The 27,138-nt window shown below is 42.9% G+C and overlaps 1 protein-coding gene and 1 pseudogene across 10 annotated transcripts in view; both read right to left on the bottom strand.

Moving 5' to 3' along the window:
* Positions 1-8,415: 8,415 nt before the first annotated feature.
* Positions 8,416-27,138, bottom strand: part of PGCKA1 (PDCD10 and GCKIII kinases associated 1) — an 83,982-nt gene continuing 65,259 nt past the window's right edge. For 6 of the 10 annotated variants that reach the window (XM_089911761.1, XM_089911764.1, XM_089911763.1 and 3 more), the window contains 3 exons: positions 26,848-26,897; positions 11,188-11,241; positions 8,416-10,151 (listed from right to left, as the gene is read on the bottom strand). In XM_089911761.1, the coding sequence (XP_089767887.1) occupies positions 9,218-10,151; positions 11,188-11,219 (966 nt within the window). In that variant the 5' untranslated portion in view covers positions 11,220-11,241; positions 26,848-26,897 and the 3' untranslated portion in view covers positions 8,416-9,217. The remainder of the gene's footprint in view (positions 10,152-11,187; positions 11,242-26,847; positions 26,898-27,138) is intronic. The other 4 variants (XM_089911769.1, XM_089911768.1, XM_089911767.1 and 1 more) reach the window with 1 other exon arrangement.
* Positions 11,248-12,110, bottom strand: LOC149749135 (CDGSH iron-sulfur domain-containing protein 2 pseudogene; annotated as a pseudogene).

Below are 27,138 nucleotides of genomic sequence, written 5' to 3'. Positions count from 1 at the left end.
GTCTTACCGCCTTTGGGTTGAGTTTCTATCACTTCTGACAACAATCACAAAACCCCACAGTCGGTGCAATTATTCTCAGAAAAGTAGATACACAAGGAGTATCAGACATCCAGCCCTACAGCTGCGGCTGCCCAGCGCTGCCTCAGATCCATAGCCAGGGGCCCCGGCCCTGGTGTGGCATCTGCTCTGAAATGCTCTTGCAAACCCTCTCCGAACTTCGTTGCCTTAGGATAACCTCCATTCCACCATCTTTCCTCGATTTGCCATAGGGCTTGAGACTGTAGCTCCTGTCAGAGCACAACTTTGGCATTCAGATGACTCTGGCCATCTGTGACCTTAAGGTTTTCAGATCCCAATCTTCTAACTGAAGATAATAGGCTAGACTGAAGATAATATGTGCCTTTTAGGGAGGCCGTCAGGATTATAAGAGCGTGGGCAGGTAGTGCGTGTAGCATGGGGCCGGACACAGCCAGCGCTGACTCAGTGAGCTGCCTTGGAGTTGCCAAACTCAGCCCCTCTTTAGTGAAATAAATGATAGAGTGATGAGTATTTGGCCATTTGAGTGTGGGTTCTTGATGCTTTTGCCACATTAAAATTGCTTCACATTGAAGATGGATCCGGGGTGGGGATGGGGGCGATTGGAGAGTAGGAGGGATCAGGTAGAAGAGGCAACTTCTAAGATTCTGTCTGGGCCTGAGATTCTTCTGGAACCAGGTCAAATACCTTAAGTGAGAGGATGATCTCATTGCTCCAATGTTAAATGGAGCCGGACCTACAAGACAAGGGGTGTGTTCTTTCTCTGCACGTACAGGCTCTCATTTTATCTTATCACTCTTAGGATAAGACATGAATGTGGTATAGTCTTAAAAAGAACTTGACTTCTTTTTATTTGCAAGTCATTCTAACTGAGAAATTATAGAGAAAATGCTCTTGGAATCATAACATGAAACCTAAATTACAAAATTTCTGGGTTTGATTATAGATGAATATCTTAATGTTGGCCAAATAAAAAAAAACACCTAACAAAACAATTCCTCTGAAATAACTAACCAACCCTACCAAACCCAAGATTTCTATCTTGCATTAAAAATGCATTTTATTTAATAAAAATGTATTTGTGGCAAGGGAGGATTAAAGAAATAGGTTAGTTTTAATGCCTCAAATATTTCAAACATAGCATGACAAAATTGTGACTAGGCATAAATTACTGTGTATCCTCCAATGGTTAAATGATGAAAATAAATAATAATGATGAAAATACAAAATATTAAATTTGAAGTGTCCCCAAGATGCATGTTTACCTTGAGATGATTGTTAATAATGTAGGTAGAAAAGGACTTATCTAGCTTAGAAATAATTCAACATGATTAGAAGTGGTGCAGAAAGCTTTGGTGGTCATAGAAATCAAACTTTAGTTATTAAAAAAAAGTGTAAATGCTACTCATACAAAAGTGGTCCAGTGTGAGATGACCTTCACTGGGTAATAGAACCACATCTAACGTTTATTATTTACCCGGTGCTGGGTATGTGCTAAGCACTTTATATTCTGTATCTCCTGTAAGTTGCATTACAGCTTGGGGGAGGCATAGCCACCACTTCCATTTTACAGGTGACAATACTGAGGAAAGGAATTTCAAGATACTTTGCACTGGCCGTTCATGTGATCACTGTAAAAACACAAATATCATTGGTCGTAGAAAATCTCAGAGATTTTACAGATAAGGCCTTGACTAACGTTTCACTTATTTATTAAAATCTTCCTCAGAACCAGAAAAAGAAAAAAACAAAACAAAAACCAAAAACCTTTCTTTCCTAATTGACAATACATGTAAGTTTACTTTTCCAATATTGGATTTTTTTTTTTTTTCCTGTGGTACGCGGGCCTCTCACTGCTGCGGCCTCTCCCGTTGCGGAGCACAGGCTCCAGACGCGCAGGCTCAGCGGCCATGGCTCACGGGCCGAGCTGCTTCACGGCATGTGGGATCTTCCCGGACCGGGGCACGAACCCGTGTCCGCTGCATCGGCAGGCGGACTCTCAACCACTGCGCCACCAGGGAAGCCCTGGATTGTTCTTAGCTCCACCACCTTGGTTTAAAGTTCCCCCAACTTTCAGATCTCAGAATTCACTTGATTGTTGTGATTGCTGCATTCCCTGCAATAATGGAGACCAAAGGCTATTTTTTCTTAGAAATTTCACATTTTGATTCAGCCCTTTTTTTCTGATGGCAACATGGCTGTCTCCACAGAGAGGCTGTATTACCTATTCCTTAAAAGGAAGCTTGTTGTTCAAACTGAGTTCAGTTGAGATTCTGCCACTGACTGTCTGTGTGATGATGGATGAATTAGATAGCTTTTTGAGCCTCCATTTCCTCATCTGTGAAATAGGGATAATCATACCTACAACTTATAGGGTCATGGTGGACTTAAGGAAGATGATGCATATGCAGAACTGAAACTGTACTAAATGCTTAACAAACGGTAGTTTTAAAAAAAGTTAAGCTATATTTGCACCTATTAAAAAAAAAACAACGGGGCTTCCCTGATGGCTCAGTGGTTGAGAGTCCGCCTGCGGATGAAGGGGACACGGGTTCGTGCCCCGGTCCAGGAAGATCCCACATGCCGCAAAGCGGCTGGGCCCGTGAGCTATGGCCACTGAGCCTGCGCGTCCGGAGCCTGTGCTCCGCAACGGGAGAGGCCACAACAGTGAAAGGCCCGCATACCGCAAACAAACAAACAAAATGTAATTGCTGTCTCTCAGAAGTTATTACTGAATAAAATTTCTATATCAATAACTGTATTATTTGGCAAATTATTTTGAAAGTGTCTTCAGATATGTTTTTCTTGTTATAAAATTTTTCTCTATAAACTTAAAAAAATAATTTTAGTCCATTTCTTTTTAAAAAATTAATTAATTTTATTTATTTATTTCTGGCTGCATTGGGTCTTCGTTGCTGCGCGTGGGCTTTCTCTAGCTGTGGCGAGCGGGGGTTACTCTTCGTTGCTGTGTGCGGGCTTCTCATTGTGGTGGCTTCTCTTGTTGCAGAGAATGGGCTCTAGGTGTGTGGGCTTCAGTAGTTGTGGCTCACGGGCTCTAGAACGCAGGCTCAGTAGTTGTGGCACACGGGCTTAATTGCTCCTTGGCATGTGGGCTTTTCCCAGACCAGGGCTCGAACCCGTGTCCCCTGCATTGGCAGGTGGATTCTTAACCACTGAGCCACCAGGGAAATCCATCTTTATAAACTTTTAATTTAAACACTGTACAGTTCTTGGTTTGTCTCCTGGACAATGGCTGACATCATGAAAATCTTAGAGCCTATGATCATATGGCTTCATAAATGGGTAATTCAAAACTTTTGATTCTGTTCTAGGCATGAACATTTAAGACAGGGAGAGTACATTAGTTCATGAGAAGAGACCAGCAACTCTCCTTGGCCTGTAAAAATCTTCCCTTGTTTATACGAGAACCAGAGTTTATATGTACCAATCTTGATAGCTTTGGAGCTACTTTGGAGAATGAAAAAGGATGAGTAGAACCTGCAAATGAAATTATTTTTGTGGGATTTTCTTCTAAGGTTGGTAATGGATGTCAAGAGAAAACTTTATGGCTTTGTTTTCAAAACAGCAAGAGCCCCACTAAACAAATATTCTAATCAGCCTGTCCTCCAACTGTCTCACTTATGTAAATTGGGAATGTGTAGATCTGATAGGGGAAATGAGTAAAATTCTTTGTCTACCTTCTGGTCTCTGGGTCATGTTTTACCCTTGTTTTGTATTAACTATTCCAAAACGCTTAAAAGCCGAAAATACAGAAGTCTCCTAAAAAATCAAGCTCAAAGGGTGAGATGAGGGTGAACAGTAGCGACGAGTGGCATTGGGGAGGTATTTTCACGTTTGCTTGTATTCTAAGTGTATGGCTCACATGCATATATATAGGCCATGTATCTTGTCGAAAATCTTAGTCTGGTTTTGTCTATTTAGAGTGCTTTTATAGATAGTTCATTTGAGCTTCTAAATCGGTGGTTTTCAAAGTAGGTTTCACATAACCCAGGGGTATGGGAAGAAAATATTAAAACCCAGACTGATATCTGTTATGTTAATACTGCTCTACAAAGTATATGACATAGCACAAGAGGACCGGTACACTTACTTGTAAACATACTTCTATTAGGGGTAGGAGTGTGACAATTTTTACTGATAACTGGTGCAAGATCGAAAAGGTGTGGCAAGTCCTGCTCTAGTCTCAGAGTTTCTCCAAGTGTGGCTGGAGAGACACCCACAACAACTATGCAGATGCTGGAGCCCCACCCAAGACCTGCTGAATCCAAGTCTCTAAGAGCTGAGACCCAGAAACCTGCTTTTATAAAACAAGCACCCTGAAATTTGAGAATGTCTGCCTTCCACCTGGGATGTAGGAAGGATCCCCATTTTACAGTTGAGGAAACTCAGGCTCAGGAAAGTTAAGAAACTTAAACCCAAGGTCATACAATGAGCAAGAGGCACAGGCTGGTTCCACCCCAGGTTGATTAGGGTTGAAGAGGGGCACGAGTGTGAGTGCCCGGCCCATGCTGTGTGGTCAGAATCTCCGAAGACCTGGAGGTCGCCACGCATGGCTGCAGGGGGTTAATTGCGGAGCCAACCCCCATGTATTTTTCTACCACGAGGCGCCAAGAGAAAAGTGACATCTGAGTCTCATGTCACAAATACACACCCTTTCCTTCTTTCCCCTCCAGGATTTGAAAGATTGAGTTCAAGATGACTGAAAAATGTGGTGAGCCAAGTTTCCCACTGCTTGGCCCCAAACATTGGTTTTCTTAAGGTTGTTGTCTCAGTTTGGGAGTAAGCTCCTCAGGGTAACATGACCTCGTGATGGAGACCAAACCTCCACTGGCTACTCAATTCCACTCTGTGCCCATCTTTCCACAGACCACCAGGCAGCCTCCTTATTCAAACGGAGCAGGGCCGCCGGAGTGAAACGCGTGACTAATACATGTAATTTCTTTTCTCTCATATTCATCTAGACTGTGCTTCCACAGCCCTGCATTTATACCTTTATCACAACATATCCCAATCTCACAGTTAGCATTCGGAATTTTAATCCGCTGCATGATGTCTCCTCCACTACATGTGAAAAGCTTTTAGTCTTTCATTCAACAAATAATGTACTGAGTCTCACCTGTGCCGCACACCATCCTAGATCTAGGCAAAAGGTGCTTGTTTATTATAGTCACTTTAGTTGAAAAAAAAATTGCTAATGGTCAACTCCATATTTAATAGATTCGCCTAGCATGTTGTTTCTTAGAGTGGCTAAGAGTGCTTAAAAAGTCAGCCTGTTATATGTCTACTATAACCTAATACATTGGAGGAACTTATAAATTTAGTACCTAAATAAATGAGCAACTTATTTCCGTAAGTTAACAGAGAAAGCGTTTACCATGAAAAATAAATGTCAGCTTGTCTCTGTTTAATTATCACCAGCTCTAAAATGGCAGGTTTTAAAAAGAATGAGGTTTACTCTAGAAGAAAAAATAAATAAACAGAAAGCAAGAATTTCCACATTTTCATCGAAAGACTCATTGTACAAATAGGAGTCCCCTTGATGAAGAATAAAGTCCAAGTTCAAGAGCAGAGGCCACATTCCTGTGACTGCACACAGAGGACAAAACTAAGGAAGTCAGATCTGCACTCATGTACTTGCATTTGGTGCTTCCTTCCGTCTTCCTAAGGCCTCCTGCTGGGAGATACTGATGAAGAGTTAAGATGAGAATGGGTGGGGGACAGGCGGGCAAGGTAGGCCTTGGGGATCAAGAGATACAGACTACTATGTATGAAATAAATAAGCTACAAGGAGGTAATGCACAACACAGGGAATACAGCCAATATCTTATAATAACTGTAAATGGAGTATAACCTTTAAAAATCACTATGCTGTACAAACGAAACATATAATACTGTACATCAACTATACCTCAATTTAAAGAAAAAAAAAAGAAGAAAAGAGATAATCTTGCCCTTAGGGTCAGGGCAGAGGAAGACAGAAAGAGGAAAACGGTGACTGGCTAAAAGTTACTGAACATGGACAAATGGGTGTGTGCTAAGAACCTGAAATCCTCTTTAATCCCTTGCAGATCTGCTTTGACAGTTATAACAATATGCTACCATCTGCCTTGGAAACCAGGGAAAAACATCTAATTTCATATTTATACGATAGTTCAACTATCAGTAAAAAGTGAAATATAACTTCCTAGCTCAAGAAAACTACATGTACTATAGAAATAATCTTATATCAAAATCAAGATTTAACATGGTAAATATCCATGCAATGCAGTTTGCTAAGATCAAGGAGACTGTGATGTCCACTTCTTCATATCTATCTATCTCTCTCTCTATATATATATCTATTTAATTGGAGTATCGTTGGTGTACAATATTGTGTTAGTTTATACGGTACAGCAAAATGAATCAGCTCTACATATGCATATATCTCCTCCTTTCTGGATTGTGATGTCCACTTCTAATCACAGCCAGTGCCTTACATTCAGAGTGCATCTATGCTGTCAGACTGTCCAGAATGTCTGAAAAGCATCACTAGCACCAGCACCACTTTTGATAAAGGGTGGGACCAGGCTGCAGAAAGAAGACATTGCACAGAGCAGGATTCTCAGCTGCTAGACGAGCTGCGGGGAAAAAGCTAAAATCTGGAGTTTCTTCTCAACCTAAAGATTCTGACATTTGCCCTGATGTCCTTTGGTGGAGCCTGGATATTGGGGCCAGGGCTGCTTTTAACAAAACACATGAAATTCTGTTAACCTTTTTGAAGCAGTTATTCACATATAAAGAATATAAAGAATCTTTATATTCTTTATATAAAGAATTTTCTAAATATATATAAAGAATCTTTAAAAGTTGAGAGTTTTTAATCATGGTGAACTCTCTGTAGCCGCCCTAAAATGTAAAATTAGGTAAACATGGAAATGCAGAAGTGTGTTTCTGTGCCAGGGAAAGAGACTTGTCTGCAGGAATACCTCACTTTCCCCTTTCCTTGTCCGATTTTTCTTCTTTCATCCTTCTGTTTTGGAGATACCCATGGGAAACTGGGAAGGCTGTAGCTGTCCAGTCCTCCTTGGACCAAAGTTTCAGACTCCTCCTGTGTCACACTAAATGTAAATATCTTTCAATCTCTTTCAAATCAGCTCTATCCCGGGCTTTTGTGTTTTGAGGACCTGGTGTGGCAGATTGTAAGCAGACCATCTCATAACTCAACGTCCATTTTCCCCTTCTCCGTAACTGAATCCTGAATTTAGTTGGGAAAGCCATGCTCATAGCTAGAAAGGTAAGTCTTCCTAGCCTTTCTGGCAGCTGGATGTGACCAAGTAACCAGATGTTGACCAATGAGAAACAAGTGGGAAGGTTGAATTACACTTCTAGAAGGTCCCTTAATAGAGAGGGAGTGAGATCTTCTGACCCGTTATTCTTTTTCCTGCATGGAAAGCAAATGAGTAACTGGAGCCCCAGCAGCCATTGTGGACCACGCAGTAATCTTGAGACGGAAGCCAAATGATAGAAGGAACATAAGTCGCTGATACCATGGCATCCTCTACCAGCCTGGACTGCTACCTCCAGACTTCTTTTACATAAAAGGTAAATAAATCTCTATTTTTATAAGACATTTATCACAGGCAGCTGGGCCTGATCCCAACAGGTACACTTAGGAAATTGTTGAAGGAACCACTTTGAAATATTAAGCATCTGGTATACTAAATAGGACAGTAAACCAACAATGCAATTAGCAATGCCAACAGTTTAGCCTTTAAAAGCTCTGAGTGACCTTGTATGTAGAGGTGGCTTGTCATCAAGCAAACCCAGGGAAATGTCTGCCTGTTAGGCTCAGAAATCATGTTTATGTTAAATAATTACCAAAATGGAGCGATGACATTATGACAATCTCTAGAAATACATATTATTATTCTCAATTAATGGGCAAATAGAAGGGATGCATTCCTTGCCCAAGGTCACATGCAAAGCTGGAAATCCAACCAAGGTCAGATTTCAGAGCCTGTGTTATGAAACACCATAATAAAGCATCCTCCATGTTGGTATTTTTCTAAATACTCTTGACCATCCTCTAAAGTCCCCATCAAGCCATGTCTAAATGGCTGTCCTTGTTTATAAATTAGAAGGCTGAAACCCAGCGAGGGCTATTCATCCCAAAGGTCAGATCTGCACAGGTAATCATGGTGTCAAGAGTTTGAACTACAGGGACAGAGAGTCAAAGCCATTCTTGGCAAACCAACCTAGTCTCCTCTTCATCTGTAATTTAATAGTCTAGCTGTTTACATTGAAAGAAACATCAAGGGTCACTAATGCTCAGTCTGGGAAAATTAGAAGCACTTTTGAGTTAAGACACACAGACACATATGTTGCTGTATTTTAATCACAATCAGACATTAACATGGCACAAAACACTCCATCTATCTCTTTGCTGTTCCAAATCTCATGAAAACCTGAATTTGACACAAGCAGTTTAAATAATTATTTTGACCAGACTCCCCAATCCCACAGGAGATTAAAAAGTAATAATGTAAAAAAATTAAGGTCAAGGTGTCCTGATATCACAGCTAATGACTAACCATGTGTTTACGGGCGGCTCGTGCTCCACCCTGAAAGCTGCTGAGCTTCACCCCCGGTCCAACAAGTGGTTAGTTATTAGTTCCCTGGGTGATTGTCCCTGAAGGTAAACCATACATTAGGCACTTTAAGTGGGGGTAGTTACCTTTCTCGGGTTGGGTATAACGTTTGGCTCTCAAAAGCAAGATAGAGAATTTAGAGTCAAACAGAATGTGAATCTGTGCCCTTGGGATTAAGCGCTGGGACGTCAGCGCATCCTCAGGGACATCTGCACCAGATGTTCTGGGGGAGTCGTGCAGGGTGCCAAGCAGGCTGTTTAATGTCTGCATGCGCTGTGGACACGAGCACTGTGGCCCACTCTGACTTTTATTCTCGTGTCTCGAGTTTTAGCCCATCCAGGCTGTGGTACTCTCCATGTTTAACAAGCGGTGTGGCCCAGGCGTTCACAGCCATCAGAACAGCTGCTGGGTGTCAACCACCGGTAAGGCTGCACCCATCTGCGCTGCGGTCATCAGCTCTGTGTCTAAGGAGCAAACCCAGCCCCATACGCCCAGCACAACGCTGGCTTCCTTGCCGGCGCAAAGCCGCTCCCCTACTCTGCCTCGTCCACATCTTCTCCCGCAGTAGCTGCCTCTAAAGCGGCCAGGGCTTCGGCCACCTCTGCGTCCTCATCCACCGTCTCCCCACTCGCATCTCCAGGGGAGCCCTGGGTCTCCTCCCACCCGTTTCTCGAATCGACCACAGGTACGTCCTGTGCAGGATCCTCTTCTTTAAGGTATACACTTAGAACTTCAGTTGCCACGGCCTTGTTTAACGAATCCCGGCTTCTCTTCACCGAGAAGGGCATATTCAAACCACGCTCCCCCGCCCCGGGGGGAGCGCCCTGCCCGGGCTCCTCCTCTGTGTGGCTCTTGAAAAGGCAGTCCTTTTCTTCGCGATCAACGTGATCTGCGTCGTCGTCGGCTGAGCCCCACAGCTGAGGGTAATCGGGGGCGGGTATCTGGAGGACGTGATCTGGGATTTCCCAGGCGGGATGCCCTGCCGCGCCAGACGCGCTGGAGTCGCCGTTTCCCATGACACGGGTCTCTCCTGAAGCCAGCAGCACGCAGTCCGGTTGCCTGGCACTTCCTCCTCCAAGGAAGGGCCGAGTCGTGTAACCCTTGTTTGTGGCACTGGCCCAGGAGCCCCTGTCCCCCTGGGGGCACCCGGGATCGCCAGCGAGCTGCAGGGCAGCAGCGGGGCCGAGGCCATTGACGGCCCCGCCAGTCTTCTCAGCGCAGGGTCCCCCGGCCGTGTCCCCCGGGAGAAGCGGTCCTTGGGGCGGCCCGCAGGGCTCCTGCAGAGCAGCCGTTTGGTTCCTGCTCGTGGTCCTCTCGGAGCTCTCGCTCGGAGGGTCATCCTTGTGTACCAGCACTTCGCGGCTCTGTTTGCCTTTTAACTTAACGCCATCGTCTTCATCTAACTTGCAGCTGTTTACTTCGTTGACATAACCAGGGGAGGGCACTTGAACTGGATCCAAGAGATAGCTGGGGTGAGAAGAAGGGAGACCAGTCGGGTTAAGTATTAACTTCATTAATAACTAACTTTCATTATTAATATATCTACTACAGGCTCTGCTGTTTTCTACGATTCCTGTAAATTTCCATGATTACTCTTTTAAGTCTATATGTGTGACTCATTAAATATATATAGTTGGTATAAAAATGTTCTACCAACTGGAAATAGATCTTAAGAAGGGATTCAAAAAAGGGCAGGAAGAAGTTACAGAACAAAGTGGGTCATGAAATTGAAAAACAAACAAAAAATGTAAATAAATAAAACAAATATCCAACAACAGGAAAATAACTGGTTAAGAACTGATGGTTCAACCCCTCAATGGAATATTATGTAGTAATTAAAATATGAAGTCTGGACTAGCATGAAAGATACTTACAATAAATATTTTTTTGAATAGAGCCTAACATCAGATTATAATTATAGTGGAATAAAACTTATATATGTATGTAGGTGTGTGTGTGTGTATATACCTATATCTATCTATATATAGATCTATATATAGATAGATATAGATACGGAACAGAACTAACATAATAAAGATAGTTTTGTTAAGGAAGCAAAATCATCAGTTAATTTTTCCCCTTTATTTTATACAGAATTATATTCATGTTGCCCAAATTTTTATGAAATAGAATCTGGACAAAATTAAAAGCACATATGTGACTGGGGTGTTTTCAGTGATGCCATTTCAGGCATCTTCAAAAACTCGAACTTTTCTTTGCATTGAAGCTCTCTGGAGAAATGTAAATTCAACCCAAACCAAATTCAGCCTCAGAGAAAGACAGCGTTCCCAACACACTCTGAGCATTGTGCAAAAAATATTTAAAAATCCAGGCCTCGTGTTCTTTTAAATGACATTAAAGTGGTTCCAAACTCTTAATTTCCTGGCAATGGTGGTCAGGCCCCAAGCTGGGTGAATGCATTGAACCCATGCAGGGTGTTTAAAGTGCCTGCATGGTAATCACAAATTCCTCCATTAGGATGGGACATTTTGTTCAATGTTACCTTTGTAGCATTTTACAGCACCTGCACCCCATCTGGATTATTTTTTGTTATCATCTGGAAAAAAAGGCATAAAAAGGAGAGAACAGAGTGAAGGACATTTTATTTTATTTTATTTTAAAAATAAAAAGTGTTCGTTTTATTGTAGGAAGATACATTAATTCTTTGAAATCAGAGTGAAAGGGCTGCACGATTTAATTCTATATAAATGACTGAATATACAAAGTGTCAAATATAAACAGTAGTGTAAAATAAATTAGCAGAAATAATTATTCAACCAGTAGCAATACTTAAGACTACCATTTGAAAGATCTTCTATAAACAAAGGATGGAAAAATACTGTTATAAGATTTTACAGCACAGAATTGAATTCCATCCTAATTCATTGCTATTATACTTCTTCAGTATTAGTGGACCCACGTTATCTCCAGTCCATTTGTTGTGCTTATCGTGTGAACCATCACAGGCAGGAAACGTCTTAGAACGCCAACACCTACAATTAGCTGCTTTAGTAAGACACAAATCTTCAATGGTTATTTCATTCACCACTTTGGGATTTTCCTTTTGTATTTTAAGATTAATCAAGTTATCCTTCTGCTGCTTTTTCTTCGGGAGGAATGGACGAGCCGCAAGGTAGTGCAAGTACACCGAGGAAAGGCAATAACCAAAGCCATTCTGAAACTGTGAGCCGGGCGATCCCGGTAATGCTCTCGGGGACTGGGAGCTGCTTAAGATAACGCGGAGAGCTGCACCTTCAACATGCGGACCGCAGCCTCCAGCACCTTCCCGGCCAGCGGCGCCCGCTCCCTTCCCGGCCCCGCCGGCGGCCCCGCAGCTCTCCGCGGAGCTTCGGGCGCTTGCGCGGAGAGCGGAAGCAGCAGGCGGGCGCTCTCGGCCTGGACTGGGCCGGGGAGGCTGAATGACATTTTAATAGGAATTAAGTTTGCTTTTTCTTTCCTAGATACACTCAAAGTTAGTAGAGTTACAATTTTTGGCAAAAGGATAACGCGATTCAGGGAGGGCACTGGTTACCCGGAATACCTTCACGTATCTAAAATCACCGATTCAGAGTTCTCAAACATTTATTTACACTTGTCTCTTGTGCCAGACCTTTCCCCAGCCCTGGGAGTTATGCCATCTCCACTTTGCAAATGAGGAAAAAACAGGTTGATGAATGTTAGGGAGAGAAAGGTGGGACTGAAAAGGACCTGTGCGTTTTCTCTTCCATTGCCTTCCACAGGGGACATGGACTTAACCGGGGTGCAGCCCACGTGCAGCAGCAGATGGTGTAAGAGTGGAGAGGTTTCCGCGCCAGGGGATTAGCTACTCAGCATTAAAAGATGTCAGGATACTGCAGCTGATCTCTACGTTCCATGTTACAGACCTGAGTAGATTAGAGCTGGAGGGATCATCACAAGCTTTACTTGGACTAAACTGCTTCTGTTTTGCTTTTCCCACCACGAGTCCCATCCCGGCTACGATCCATGGACTCCACTCTCTGGCAGTTCAAGGACACGCCCCTTCGGGCTTGCTGGTGGCAGATGGACCCATATCTTTGCTTCTTTCATTTCCCACCTGCCCTCCGTCCCCTGGCCTCTCCCAAGTTGCATTTTTTCCTCATGATTGCCCTCTGAATAAAACCTTCTCTTCATGTAAAACTGACCACACTGTTCTGGTCTTTTCTGAAAATCCTAAAAATTAGTATGGAAGAAACTTTAAGTCATCTTCCATCTCTAACAGCTACAACCTTTAAGAAGACAAGCCAGTGACAGAATCTAAAGCCCTAGTCCCTTTGTCTCCATGAGATGCAGATGCTAGGGAGAGAGAGGGATCGCTCATCGTCAGCTGTGTCACTGCTTCCTCTGTTCTCTCTCCTTCCTTTCAATCATGCATGAATTTCCCAGGATGCTACTTCATAAGCCTTTAACCACAGAGAAAATTACTGGTGTCTTTTAAGAAGTATAGACTAGTTGGCTGGTTAGAGGAAACTAGATTTACACCCCCCCCCCCACACACACAAAGATATCCAACATCCACATTCTAATCTCTGGAACTTGTGACTGTTACCTCGTGTGATCAAGAAAGAAAGTCTTTGCAGATGTGATTACAGATTTGAGATGGGGAGATTGCCTGGATTATTTGGTTCAGGTCCCAGCTCTGCCGTGTAACTTTGGGCCTCAGCTATTTCATCTGTAAATGGGGATAATGACGCATCTACCACATAGCATTGTTGGAGATTATATGAGTTAATATTCATAATAAGCATATACTTATTACTCAGCTTTGTCTAGATACAGCATGTTTTAAAAAAAAGACGGAAGCTTTGCACCTAAGAAAGAAAGAATCTAGTTGTCATGACGTACATACACATACAAACAAGAGCATTAACAATACCAAGTAATACTTGTTTCCAGAATAAGGGCCAAATGGTATATTTCTATCAACTGTGGCACCAACTGAAAGACGCACACCCCAAGTGCAACAAGAATTCCACAGAGAGAGAAATCACTGGTGGCTTAGCCAGCAATATGTGTACAACCTTTTCCTTTTTCAATGCACTCTCAATGAAATTACCCCATTTTCCAAGCCCAGGATTTTGTTTCCAGCCTCTGCTCCCCACTTATGTCCATTTGCTGCAAATAATTTATATATCAGCTGGATAACAGGTTCAAGAGCCCCCTGTGTGCTTCCTCCCCACCATCAGCCCCTCCCCTCCCCACTTGCGCCCTCAAAATCTGGCGTTTCCATGCTTGCAGTACCTTTGTTTATCTTGGAATCTGTTTTTAAAAAGTCAGGAGGATAGGAGGCAAGAAAAAAAGTCAAAGAAAAGAAAAAAAGGGCTTTGGAGTGTTTGAGAGAGGGGCAGACTACAGGTCTTAATAATGTAATTGAAGCAATCGTGAGATGTGAATTACTGAAAAATGTCAGGCAGGTGGGTTCCAGAGTCGTAGGTAGGGGAGGTTTTCTTCTGGAAAGAAGAAAGAACGAAAGAGGCTTGTCTTGAGCGACACCTGGCTTTCCCAGCGTCTCCGAGGTTGACCAAGGTCATCCTGACCCTGAGGCACCCTCACCAGGCTGGCTGGCTGTCCCCACCCTCTGCTGCTGGTGCTGTGGCCACACAAGCAACGTGCCCGGAAGTGAGATTACTGCTGAGATTTAAGAGCCCAACTCCAGAGCCTCTGCTTCCCTGTTTCTAGGAGAACCGACATGTCATCTGTGGCTTTCACCACCCACCCCTTTCCCTGGAAAACCACAGGATCTGTATTTTTCTTCAAAGCCATGTAGTTATAAAAGGTGTTTTGATGACTCTCCCCTTTCAAGTCAGGTTTACAGTTCCCCCCACCCCCCGCTGCCTCCCTTTAGGGTGCACCCCCTGGGGTTCCTACAGACCTGGTCCCGTACCCAGGGCCACGCTCTGTGCCTCTCTCTCCCCAGCCCAGTGGAGGCAGCCTCTTCCTGTTTAGAGGTCCTGCCCTCTCTCACCACCCTGTGTTTTCCTTCCCCAGCGACATTCCTTCTCTCAGTGAGATAGGCTCCAACGTCCAAGGTTGAGCGACCGCTGACGAAAAGGGTGGAGACTAATGCATTTACACCCAACCCCTGCCCGCCTGTGTCTACAGTGATTCTTGTTTCTATGATGATTCCTAACATCAAACCTGATCTGCTTCTCTTTTCATGTGTCCCTGCCACACCACATCTTGCTTTTAGCGAGGAGGTCTCCCATCTCCAGGTGCAAAAAGGAAATACTCCAGGTCCAGCGTGGCACACGGACATGGGGAAAAAAGTATATGCTTTTCTGAAGTAAAACCAAATTCAAAACGGGCAGTCTGTCTCTTTCTCTCCCCCCTCACTTTGACAACATCTGGCTTAAAGGTGAGAACTCAGTTGTCTGGGGCCCTTTATTATGGAGCAGAATCAGAATTTGCTCTCTCTTTGGAGTGGAAAAGAGCAACAGAGAAGCAAAAGGCAAAGCCTTCGCAACCATCATCTGGTTTGCACAGGAGAAAAGCAAACACCGTTAGGATCGTGTGTCCACCCACTGCTGGCGCCTGCCTGCTCCTGGACTCCTGTGTTGGAGGTTGACGCTTGTCCTGTGTTCTGTGTTGAAATGACACAGTCCTGTGTTTGAAGACGGGCACGCTAAAGCCCCATCAGTTACTAGTCAAGTCCCCTTGCGAGAAAATCTGGTTTCACAAGGGAGTTAGTGATGAAGGTGGGGAGAAACGGGGAGACTGGGGGGGAGGCAGGAGTTTTGCAGCCAGACAGAGAAATTGACTGAGTATCCATCAGGAAGTCAAGGAATATAGAAAGAGGCTCAACCCAGCCGGAAAGGGCTACCTCTGATTGTGATGATCTTAAAGAATGACAGGGACAGGTCAAATGGACACAGGACCAGCTGGCAGGGGTTCTACTGGCCAAATACAGAACAACATGAACATGAGAATAAATATTAACATAAAGGATTACAATCCATTGAATAACACAAGGGTCTATGAATCCTTAGGATATAAATCTAAAACGGGGCTAAGCTCTGACTTACAAGTAGACAGTCAGCTAACAAACATACAAGGAATAATGGAACTAGAGAAATCACCATTTGACAACCATCACAGGAGCAGCTGAGGTAAGCAAGGATCATCAACAGACGCTGAGACCAGCGGGTGAAAACTTGAGGAGAATGGGATATTTAGTCTCGAAGTAGCTCCCCACCACATGCTTAGGGGTGAAACAGTATCCTTACAGTGGAGAAACCTGGTTCACAGCACCTAAATCAAATAATCAAGGGTAAGATCGTGAGTAACGAGACTAGTCAGCAGCCTCGGATGTGATGCACTGAGAACTTGGAGTCACTTCTGTGGCTTTTCTACCAAAAGAGTATAATCTGGATTGAAGCAGGAGGCAAGGTCAAACCCAAATTATGGGCTAGTCTGCAAAACAACTGGTCTGTACTCTTTAAAGAAATGTAACTTTATGAAAAACAAAGACAGACTAAAGAACTATTCCAGATTAAAGGAGACGGACGAGACACGACAACCAAATGCAATCATGATCTTTTTTAAGAGGTCATTATTGACACAACTGGTGAAATGTGAATAAGGTCTGTAGATTAGGTAGTAGTATTAAACCAATGTAAATGTCCTGATCTTGATTATTGGTCTGGAGTTATATAAAAGCATGCCCTTGTTCTTAGGAAATTCAGAGTGAAGTATTTAGGAGTAGAAGGGCATGGCACCTGTAACTTATTAAAATGATTCAGGAAGAAGATTGTGTGTGTATGTGTAGAGAAAGAGAGAAAAATAAAGCAAATGCTAACATTTGGGGACTGTGACTTTATGAGGGTCCTTTGTACTTTTCTTGCAACTTTTTAGTAAGTCTGATATGATGTCAAAACCAAAAGTTAAAAGGAAAAAAAAATGGGAAGTTTAAAAAAAAAAAAGCACTAATCTTATGTCTGTTCTTCTTCTGCTTGTCTCTGGGCTAGGACCCATTACCTACAGGAAACCATTGCTATTAAGCTATTCCCTATAAAGAAGCACATGGAGAAAAGTCTTGGAAAGGAGCTCATCAAAAGCCCACTGGCCTTTCTGGATTTAGCTCTCATTCTGAGTATGTACAAAAGACCTTTCCTCAATATCCAGCCCCAGGCACTAGAACACTGAAGGCACTGGAACACTTCCTGTCCTTGGGCTGCCCCGTCTCAGAAGGGGACTTACAGTCTAGGGCATTGCTGTTCATCAGCTGTCGGCCTCCCTTACTGAACACAAGCCCCTCGCAGGCAATGCCTAATCCAGGGCAGCATCCAGCTTGCCTGGAGCACGTCACACCTGCTATTCAAATAAAGGAATGATTGGTGAGTGACAGGTGTGAATGAATGAATGGTGAGTATGAGCTTTTTTTTTTTTTTTGCGGTACACGGGCCTCTCACTGTCGTGGCCTCTCCCGTTGTGGAGCACAGGCTCTGGAATCGCAGGCTCAGCGGCCATGGCTCACGGGCCCAGCCGCTCCGCGGCATGTGGGATCTTCCCGGACCGGGGCACGAACCCACGTCCCCTGCATCGGCAGGCGGACTCTCAACCACTGCGCCACCAGGGAAGCCTGAGTATGAGCTTTTATAAATTACTCCAGTAGAAGGTCTACCTTTTCCACGATCAAATCTCACTCCACCCAGTGGTCCAAAACCAAAAGCCAAGTGCATGACACGAACTGAGAGAGATGGGAGGAACCGTGGGTCCTCTTCCCAGCTTGGGAATTACAGTTATATAATTCCAAGGGTCAAGGACAACCTGCTTCGAGGGCTCTAGTCAACGAATGAGCTTTCAGAGCAGCTGCTGGCAAGTGGTTTGAGTTGATAGAAGTTGGAGTGTTTGGAAGAGACATAATAAAATTAAACACTTAAATTTCAACTCTGTTTTGAAAAACCAACTTGCCAGTGTTTAGAAAACAGTCCAGGATTTCACCTTAATCTGGCCAGCAGGTAGAGTTGAAAAATATGTAGTGAGTCACTTCTGGGTACTGACCTCTTAGACTCAAGAGGATTGGATAAAAATAACTACCACACACGGAAGAAACCACCAGGTGCTTTATAAAAGAAATTAAAGACTGCCTGCCCAACTCCATAGGCAGTATTGAATCTATAGTGGAAAAAGGAGAAGAAGATAATTCTTGACTACTACCCAATCTCTTTCCTCAGCAGAATCATATCCTCCTTTCCAGGAAGGCTTTGAAGCCTCTCTGGGACAAAATTTTCTGGTGTGTTCCCTTTTCTCCTAAAGAGGTTGAACTTTAGTGATTTTGGAGAACTGGAAAGACTATAAGAAGACGGTTATTATCAGCACCATCAAATAGTTCATTTGATGCACTCCCAACAGTCAATGTGCTACCATATATGTATCAGCATCACTTAGGACTGGGTTTGATGGAATATTTGTGCAGAGGTGTGTTCAAACCCCTGCCAAAGGGTTCCCTGGTCAAACAGGTTTGGAAACAGCAGAGATGAAAGATGAACACATTCATAGTTATGAAAAAGCATGATTTCACCTTGTTTAACTCAGTATTTTCCAAAATTATTTGACCACAGAGCCTTTTTTTTTTCCCCATAAAAGATATTAACAACCAACAGAACTTGTGTTTTGTGGAACTCTGGGAAAAACAACTGTCATGACAGTCTAATTATCAGGAGGGGTTTTACGCCCCAAACTAATTATTGCCAGGTGGTGGTTGGTGTTTTGGTGAACTCAGCCAGGCAAAGTCTGTGCCAGGTGTGAGAAATCCACCTTCCAGCAGTGGCTTCATCATCAACCATGTGGATGTGGGAAAGCTGTGTAACCTCCTGCTTCCTCAGTTTCTTTATCTGCCCAACGAGTCCATGACATCAAAGCTCTCTTCCAAATCTAACAATTGAAATGGTGAATCAGCGAAGGAAGGTTCCTCCCCTCATGACCCTCTCTCTGACTTGGCTCACACACCGTTATCATTGAACACCGAGACAAGGCAGGCACCAATATCACCGTTTTGCAGGTGGGGAGCTCTGCTCAGTGGTGTGTGAACTACCCCATCCCAATACTGATGGGCTGCGTTTGGGTCCCAAGTCCACAGTCACCCCAACCCATGATCCTGACTGAATGCACAGAGCTTCTCCTCCTGTTTCCTTCCTTCAGGCCCCAAGTTCTCATCTCATTCCCTTAGGTCTGCAGCTCTTTGAAAATGTCTCCTTGGCTTCTTTGCCATAGGGTCCTGCTGACCCCTGGAGGCTTGAGATGGGGAGAGTCTGTGTAACAGCAACTTCCCTGGGAGGGGCGAGGACTCAGGTCAGGGGGACTCTGAGGCAGGAGGAGGTACACCTGCTGGACCTCCTTCACTGGGATGTGCTGGGGGAGTGTGTGTGTGTGTGTGTGTGTGTGTGTGTGTGTGTGTGTGTGTGTGTGTGTGTGTGTGTGTGTGTGTGTGTGTGTGTGTGTGTGTGGCAGGGCTGGGGTATGTGCATGAGGCGGGATGTATAAGCATCTGAGAAGATTTATCACACCAGCAAGTCAGCACAGCGGTTAAATGAATAATTTAGGGCCAGAGTTGTGGGTTCCAATTCTACCTCCACCATTTATTAGCTTTGTGACCTCTAGGCAAATTTCTTAGCCTCTGTGACCTTTAGCTGTCTAATCTGCAAAATGGGAATGATAACAGTTCCTGCTTATCAGGATTGTTTTGAAATTTAAATGAGATAAAAGTGTGTATGGCATTTACTGTAATGTTTGGCATCCTGCCAGTACTTATTAATGATTACAAGTAGTTAACATTTGAGTGTTTAATATGCATCAAGTACTGTTTTAAGAAATTTCATTTCTCAAATGAAATTTAAGATTGAATGAATTGAATTGAATGAATCTTAGATTATTACTTTACAATAATCTTTTAAGGTGGAAACCAGTAATTATTATTATTATTATTATTTTGGCCGAACTGCGTGGCCTGTGGGATCTTAGTTCCCTGACCAGGGATTGAACCCGGGACACGGCAGTGAAAGCGCTGAGTCCCAACCACTGGACCGCTAGGGAATTCCCTATTAGTTTTTTAATTGAAGAGTAGTTGATTTGCAATATTCCATTAGCTTCAGGTGTACAGTATAGTGACTCAATATTTTATAGATTGTACTCCATTTAAAGTTATCACAAAATAATGGTTATATTTCCCTGTGCTGTACAATAGATCCTCATTGCTTATCTATTTTATACATAATAGTTTTAATCCCATACCATTGTCTTGCCCCTCCCCCCTTCCTTCTCCCCACTGGTAACCACTAGTTTGTTTTCTGTATCTGTGAGTCTGCTTCTGTTTTGCTATATTCGTTTGTTTTATTTTTTAGATTCCACATATATATGATATCATATATATCACTTTTGTCATATGATATGTCATATGATATCATATTTATATATCAGTATTTGTCTTTCTCTGACTTCTTTCACTAAGCATCATACTCTCTACATCCATCCATGTTGTTGTAAATGAGTAAATGTAAATTTCATTCTTTTTATGGCTGAATAATATTCCATTATATATATCACACCTTCTTTATCCATTCTTCTGTTGATGGACACTTAGGTTGTTTCCATATCTTGGCTATTGTAAACAGTGCCGCTGTGAACATTGGGATGCATAGATCTTTTCGAATTAGTGTTTTATTTTCTTTTTTGGATATACACCCTGGAGTGGAATTGCTGGGTCATATGGTAGCTCTATTTTTAATTTTTTGAGGATCTTCCATACTGTTTTCCATAGTGGCTGCACCAATTTACATTCCCACCAACACTGCACAAAGGTTGGGAGCCAGTATTTTATAGATAAGTAAATGGACATAAAAGTTGAAAGTGGTACAGTGTGGCTATTATTAATGCTGTTTTTATTGTTTTCATTATTATGAATACTTCCTGATTATATATTAATTATATAATATTTATATATTTCATATTATATTAATATAACACCTCTTGTAGGTTTTGTTGTTTTCTGAGTCCACTGCTTTACACAATAAGCAGCAGCTTGTGATCCATTAGCTTTTGCAAAAGGGAACTGGATCCTCTTGATTTGGGCTCTGATAGAATTTCAGAGGTGTGGTTTCATCTATTGGCCACCAGATGGCAGTATATAGTGGTTATTTAATTTAATTTCAAGGGAAGGACTTGGTATGGGAAAGGCCTCAAACACAGAATTAAAGGCACCAATAGTGTAGGTGCTTTGCCATGGGGTGAAGTTAGGGAGTAGGTGATGTGGTAAATATTCAGACAATTATTGTGTTAAGTCCTGGTGGCCATGGCACCACCTTATGGCAGGGCTTCCTCCAGCTCTGGCTGGGCATGGGATTTATTCTGTAGTCTGGCCAGACCATGGCGGGGTCAAAAAACTCTGGCAATTCTATAGACGCCTCTTTTCACACAAATGGGATCTGTCTTTCTGGACAATAATTCTGTGGAAGAGGCTTTAGGAGGAAGGAGCTGTGGAGGGGTTCAGTTTCTCCCGTGTTAGCTCTGATGCTGCTGGTCCTGCCCGTTTCACTGCTCCTTCCCTATGGCCATCCTTGTGCTGCCCCAAGGTCCCGTGGGCTGCCCAAGGTGTGAGCTGGTCTTGGGGCCCCATCTTCTGGATGAGGGTAAGTGGCCATGAATTAGGAGGTAAAGATAAGCTATAAAATAAATATGGCCCAATTTGAAAGTTTTTGTGGAGAAGCTCATTATTTTTGATTTAAAATAAATTCAGAATATTGTGTTTGAAAAGGCAAAATTTGCATGAATTATTAGAATTAAACAGAAGGCTTTTTATTTTTTTTTTTAAGAGAGGAAAATGAATGTAAAGAAGGGAAAAAAACCTGATATAAGCACGTGACAGTAGCTATAACAGAAGAAGATAGGGAATAAGACAGAAATTCTGTGAGGGTTGTTGAATAGAGTCATCATTCATCTTTTTGTTGTTGTTTACTTTAAAAAACTATTGATAGCAATTATGCCTGCATAGTTTATTTAAATTTTGTGGGTTTTTTACACTTATCTGCAGTAATATTTGTGTAAAAAGTCAAGTATCCATTTATACTTAGTGCTGATACTAAGCTCTCTATTCTGGGTCATTGATCTACTTTTGCCAAAACCACTGTTCTCATTACCCTAGGTTTGCAATAACAGAGAAAGTTCTTCTATCTTGTTTTCTTAAAAGATGTTTTTGGATATTTTTAGCTCTTTGCAATTTCATATAAATTTATTTTTTTAATTTAATTTTATTCATTTTTTTATACAGCAGGTTCTTATTAGTCCTCCATTTTATACACATCAGTGTATACATGTCAATCCCAGTCTCCCAGTTCATCCCACCCCCACCTCCTGCTGCTTTCTCCCCTTGGTGTCCATACGTTTTTTCTCTATTTCTGTGTCTCAATTTCTGCTCTGCAGAAAATTTCAAATTCTGTTGATAGCTTATGGTCAGCCCTCTAGACCAGTTCCTTCTTCCTGTACTCTTGGTGGGAACAGTTCTAGGGAAAGTTTGAGAAGCTATGCCCCTATTCTCTGGACTGTAAACTCCTGGGAGTAGGCTCCTGTCTGGATCAGATGAGATGCAGCTCATTATTGAATAAAGACTAGGGTGTATGGGTGACAGGGGCGGGGATCCTGGTGAGCACTTTGAGAGGCAGAGGGCACGGGGTTCATAAGACATCCTCCTGGGTCTGTGCGGGCAATAACTCTCATTTCTAACAAGCTCCCAGGGTGCTAATGCTGCCCTCTGGGGACCACACTTCAGAGTTCCTGCTTTACGGCTTTATGGAAATGAAGGCAGGCAGGCCTCTTTGTTTTGCTATGTTGCTGGTTGGTCTAGGTGAGCTCTACTTAAAGGGGAAGGACTAACCCCCTAAGAACGCTTGTGGCTTGGGAAGTTCCTGGCAACAGTGAGGTGACTACAATTACCACTGGCCCCTTTTGGTGGCTGATGATATGGCCCAAACCAAGTTGGCCAAAACTAATACCTGCAGTCATTACTGCCAATTGCACTCCCAACTGGTGCAGTTTACAATCCTGTTAAGTTTCTAAAAATTCTGTTTTTCAGAATTTGCTTTTTAACAGTTTTTAATTTATGTTATTTTATCCTTCTCTATGGGCCTTATAACAGGAAAAAGTTAAAATAAACCACGTGTCCAGTAATAGGGGATCAATCTGGACAACCTAAATGTTTACTAACTGAGGAATAGATGAAACAAACCCAAGACATTGGGCTGGTCCGCTGCCTGTCTGCTCTTGGACTGGTCCCTGCCCCTTGCCCACTCAGTTTCTCAAGGCACTGTAATGCTGACGAACCCTTGCCCTCTGGATCGGGGTAGTCCCACCAGTGGAAGGTGCTGGGGGACTAGAGGGGGAGGATGGGGGATGTCAAGGTATGTTTCCCTTTCTCTCTACTTAGGACAGTATGCTGTTCATCCTGGTAGTGGCCAGATCTCCTCCACAGCAATAGATACCCAAGAGCCCTACCCTCCATGGTGCCAGATAGAACCATGGTGCCTCACCATGGCTCCAGCCATTACCCCAGCATCTGGTTCTATGTCTCATCCTGGGGTGGTAATGTCTCTCTGCCTCCACCATCTCTGTGTTGCCTCACCATCTCATTTGGTTTCCCAGCTCTTCCAATACCCACATAGCCCACTGATTATAACGTCCCTCTGCCTGAAAGGAAGAGTTCCCATTCCTGGCTGGACCTTGCCTAATACAAATAATATCCTGGTCAAAGGCTTTCTAGCTAAGTTATTAAGTAATATACAATAACAGTATTGGACTCTGCAAAAATTGGTATTATCTATTGTATAGATTGCTGCTTGTTGCATACCTGACATGGGAGGGGGTGTCCACAGTGGCTGGGGAAGGGACTTTAGCCCCTCCATCAACTCCATCAAGTTCTCTTCCCTTTCCCACCCAAAATCAGTTTGTTTGCTGTGTAATGTAACTTCCAGACAAGTCTCCTATCTTCCCTTCCAAGCTCTTAAACTCTTCCTATATATATTCTAAAACTGCCACTGGAGAAAGTATAGGGGACACGTGGATCTTCGCATTTAGTAATCTCGTGAAAGTACTCAACATCATTCACGCGTGTGGGTGACGGCGGTTAATATATGTTTCGATGTTCCTCATGTCTACTAAAATACGAAGGGTATCTCCTATTATTCACATGGGCACCTGGCCGTATTAACCCATTCCCCATTATCAATGTAGTGGCAGGAAGTTTATTTTTAATATGCCCCTAAATCCTTCAGTGAGTCTCTAATTCAACAGTTTAAGACAGAGTTGGTAATCCAGATATCACCATGTGCTTAACAATTGCTTTTGAAGTATGCCTTGAGGAAGTCATGCAGATTATCACAGACAGCTCTGAAGTGAACGAGACATTATAGAGAGTTCAACTAATCACGTACGCAATCTCACTTAAAATGACAATTTATCATCAATGATACGGGCTTAGGTATTTACCCTGAATTCGACTACTTGGGTAGAATCTTGTTCACTGATGAACCAATATACCATATCACTGAACACCAAACCAAACCAGATCATTATCGGGGATAAATGACCACAGCACCAAGATTCAGACCCAACTGAAGACGGGGGCAGGCCATGACCTTCTGGGTGTTTTTTAGTTTCAGGGAGTATGAACAAGTACACTTTGGAGAATCTTCAGATGGTACAAACAGAGTGTATTTGAGAAGATGATGTAAAAAATTTGAAGTGAAGATGACATGTTTTCACTTAACACGTGCAGTTCTATGTCTTTTTCATGTGGGATTCAGTGGCCCCCTTCCTTCATACTCTTGACCACCATAGTAACCGTATCATCTGACAAAACTCATATCAACTCAGCCTGGGGCTGATCTTGACTCTGGCTGATTGGAAGCTCAGCATCACCAATCTTTAGAAGGGAATCTGCTTAAAAGCATCCGAGACACTCTTGCATTAGTGCATGATTGATTTCATTTTTACGGCCACGTTAACAGAAGGACTGGTCAAAGTACACGTATAAAATCATATATGGGTTCAGAAGGAGAGGAGGAAGAATTTTAAGACCCAGGACACAGAAGACAGTCTATTGTAATTAAGGGAGTGGGCTCTGGAATCAAAATCTGGACTGGCCTGTTCTAAGCTGGATGATCTTGAGTAAAGCTGCTTAACTTCTCTGAATCTCAGCTTTGCCAACCATTAGACAGGGGAAACAGTAACATCTAATTGTGCAGGGTTCCTATGAGAATCACAAGGCTTACACACGCGATGGGCTTGGCAAAGTAGGACTGGCAAGTAGTAGGTTCTTAGTAAATGTGGGCTGCTCTCATCTTCACGGCCATTGTCCATGAGAATATTATGTAACCACTGGCTTAATGACTTTTAGACACTGTGAATAGAAATGGGTGATGTTCTGACCAAATTCTCCCTGAAACCGCATGGGAATTAGGCGTCTCCAACACACAGTATGTCTCCAACACTGATAAGCAGCCTTTTCTGGGAGGTGGGAGAAGTCTGGAAGAAACCTGAAGCATTTAGAAAAAGTTAGGTTCTGGAAATGATGAGGAAGTTGCAGAGGAGGCGACGTGGAGAGACGTTTATATAATACAGTCTTGTAAAGCTATAAATAATGATAGCTTTAAAAGCAAGCACAGCTCAGGGCTGGATGCTTGCAGTGAAGTAGTTCTGGGTAATTCCCAGTATCCTAGATGCCCAAACCTCAGCGAACCTTAGAGAACATCCTACCACCCAACCACCTTATTTTATAAATGTGCTTCTGGACTCAAGGCTGAAAGCATGGACTGGTCAGAGGACAAGAAAAAACAGATTGTCCCATGTTTGCAGAAAACCCTATATGTGCAGAATTGGGTCACCAATGTTTCTTTGAAGTACAGTAAAAATAGTTTTTGCACTTGAAAAGACTGAGCATGGTTCTGAGGTCTCAAATATCCCTGAGCACTTAACAGAGGACAAGACACTCTGCTAGTAACTAGGACATGAAGAGGGAGAGATCTCTGCAGTCTGTTAAAGGGCTCACCACCCATCATTCATGCACCAAATGTTTCCTGAGCACCTATTATGTACAGGTACTGAACTCGATTCCAGGGAGCTGAAAAGAGTTCACAGTCTAGCAAGGAAGGCAGACATATAAATACATGACTAATAGAGTATTAAAAGTATGAGATTAAACTATGTCATGTAACATGTTACATAAGGCAAGGAGCACCTGAGTAATCTTGGGAAAAGACTGGAGAAGACTTGTGGCCACAGGTGAGCAGATAATGGGGCTGGTGGGGTTCCGGACCACATTCCAGGGGACGCTACCACTTACACTCTCTTTCTTAGTAAGCCCACTCTTTTCTCTACGTGTGCACTACCCTTGCCTTGTCCTAAAACATTATCACTTTTTTCTTACCTGAATTTACTGCAAAATCCTCTTGTCTCCTGCATCCACCTGTGTCTTCTAAAATAATACATTTGCCACATGGAAGTCACATGATCTAAGACATAAATCTGAATCTTATCATTTCCCCGGGCCTAAAACTTTTCAAAGGTGTCTAAGAGCCTCAGGATATTTAATAACATAGAATAATGAAGATGATGATAAAAACAGCAAACTTACACAGAGCTTCCTATGTACCAGGTGTTAATCCACATGCTTTATGTGTACAATTGGTCCTCATTATTTGTGGATTCCATAGTTGTGAATTTATCTACTGGCTAAAATTTAATTGTAAGTCCCAGATGAATAATTGCTGTGTTTTGGGGGTCATTTTTGGGCATGTGCAGAATGGTGAAAAATTGGAGTGGCCTGAGGTGCACGTTTCTAGCTGAGCTCAAACAAGGTAACATTCAGCCTTCTTGAGTCAGCCCCATATTGTAAACCTTTCAGTGTGAAGACTTGTATGGGTCATACCATTTGTCCCATTTTAGAACTGTATCCCCTAAACAACAAAAGTAAAAAGGAAATAACAGAATTCTACTCAAACCTGAATGAGTCAGAAAGAATAGACTTTGGGGATTGCTCTGTCTACTGGCTTTAATGTTTCAGGTAATAAGAACTGTAGTGGAAGACCGAATAATATAAAATGTAATGGAAAGTGGAAAGAATAGACTTTCTTCCCAAAGCACAAAAAAAAGAACAGCTTACCTGTTGTGGAGATTGTCCATTAGGTTTCTCTAGAAGTTTAACTTCTCTTCCTGCAACCAAAAAAAAAAAAAAGAAAGTTGAAAACTGAGGTCTACAAGTTGCCTCCTTTTCACAGCCAAGTTGCATCTTGAAAGCCACAGCAGAAAGCATTTCCTGAGAGGCCCAGGCAGTGATGTGCGGGAACAGAGTTCCTGGCCTAGAACATTTAGCCCAGGCAGCCAAGGGCTTTGAAATTTGCCAGCCCGAGTTTGCAGCCCAGCTTCTGATACTCAATTAATGATCAATTAACAA

Source organism: Delphinapterus leucas, chromosome 5 (assembly GCF_059928025.1).
Source record: "Delphinapterus leucas isolate spDelLeu-1000000601 "Yukka" chromosome 5, BTC_Dleu_Yukka2, whole genome shotgun sequence".
NCBI lineage: Eukaryota > Metazoa > Chordata > Mammalia > Artiodactyla > Monodontidae > Delphinapterus > Delphinapterus leucas.
The sequence above is the reverse complement of the archived record's forward strand: the minus strand, read 5'-3'. Positions and strand labels throughout refer to the sequence as shown.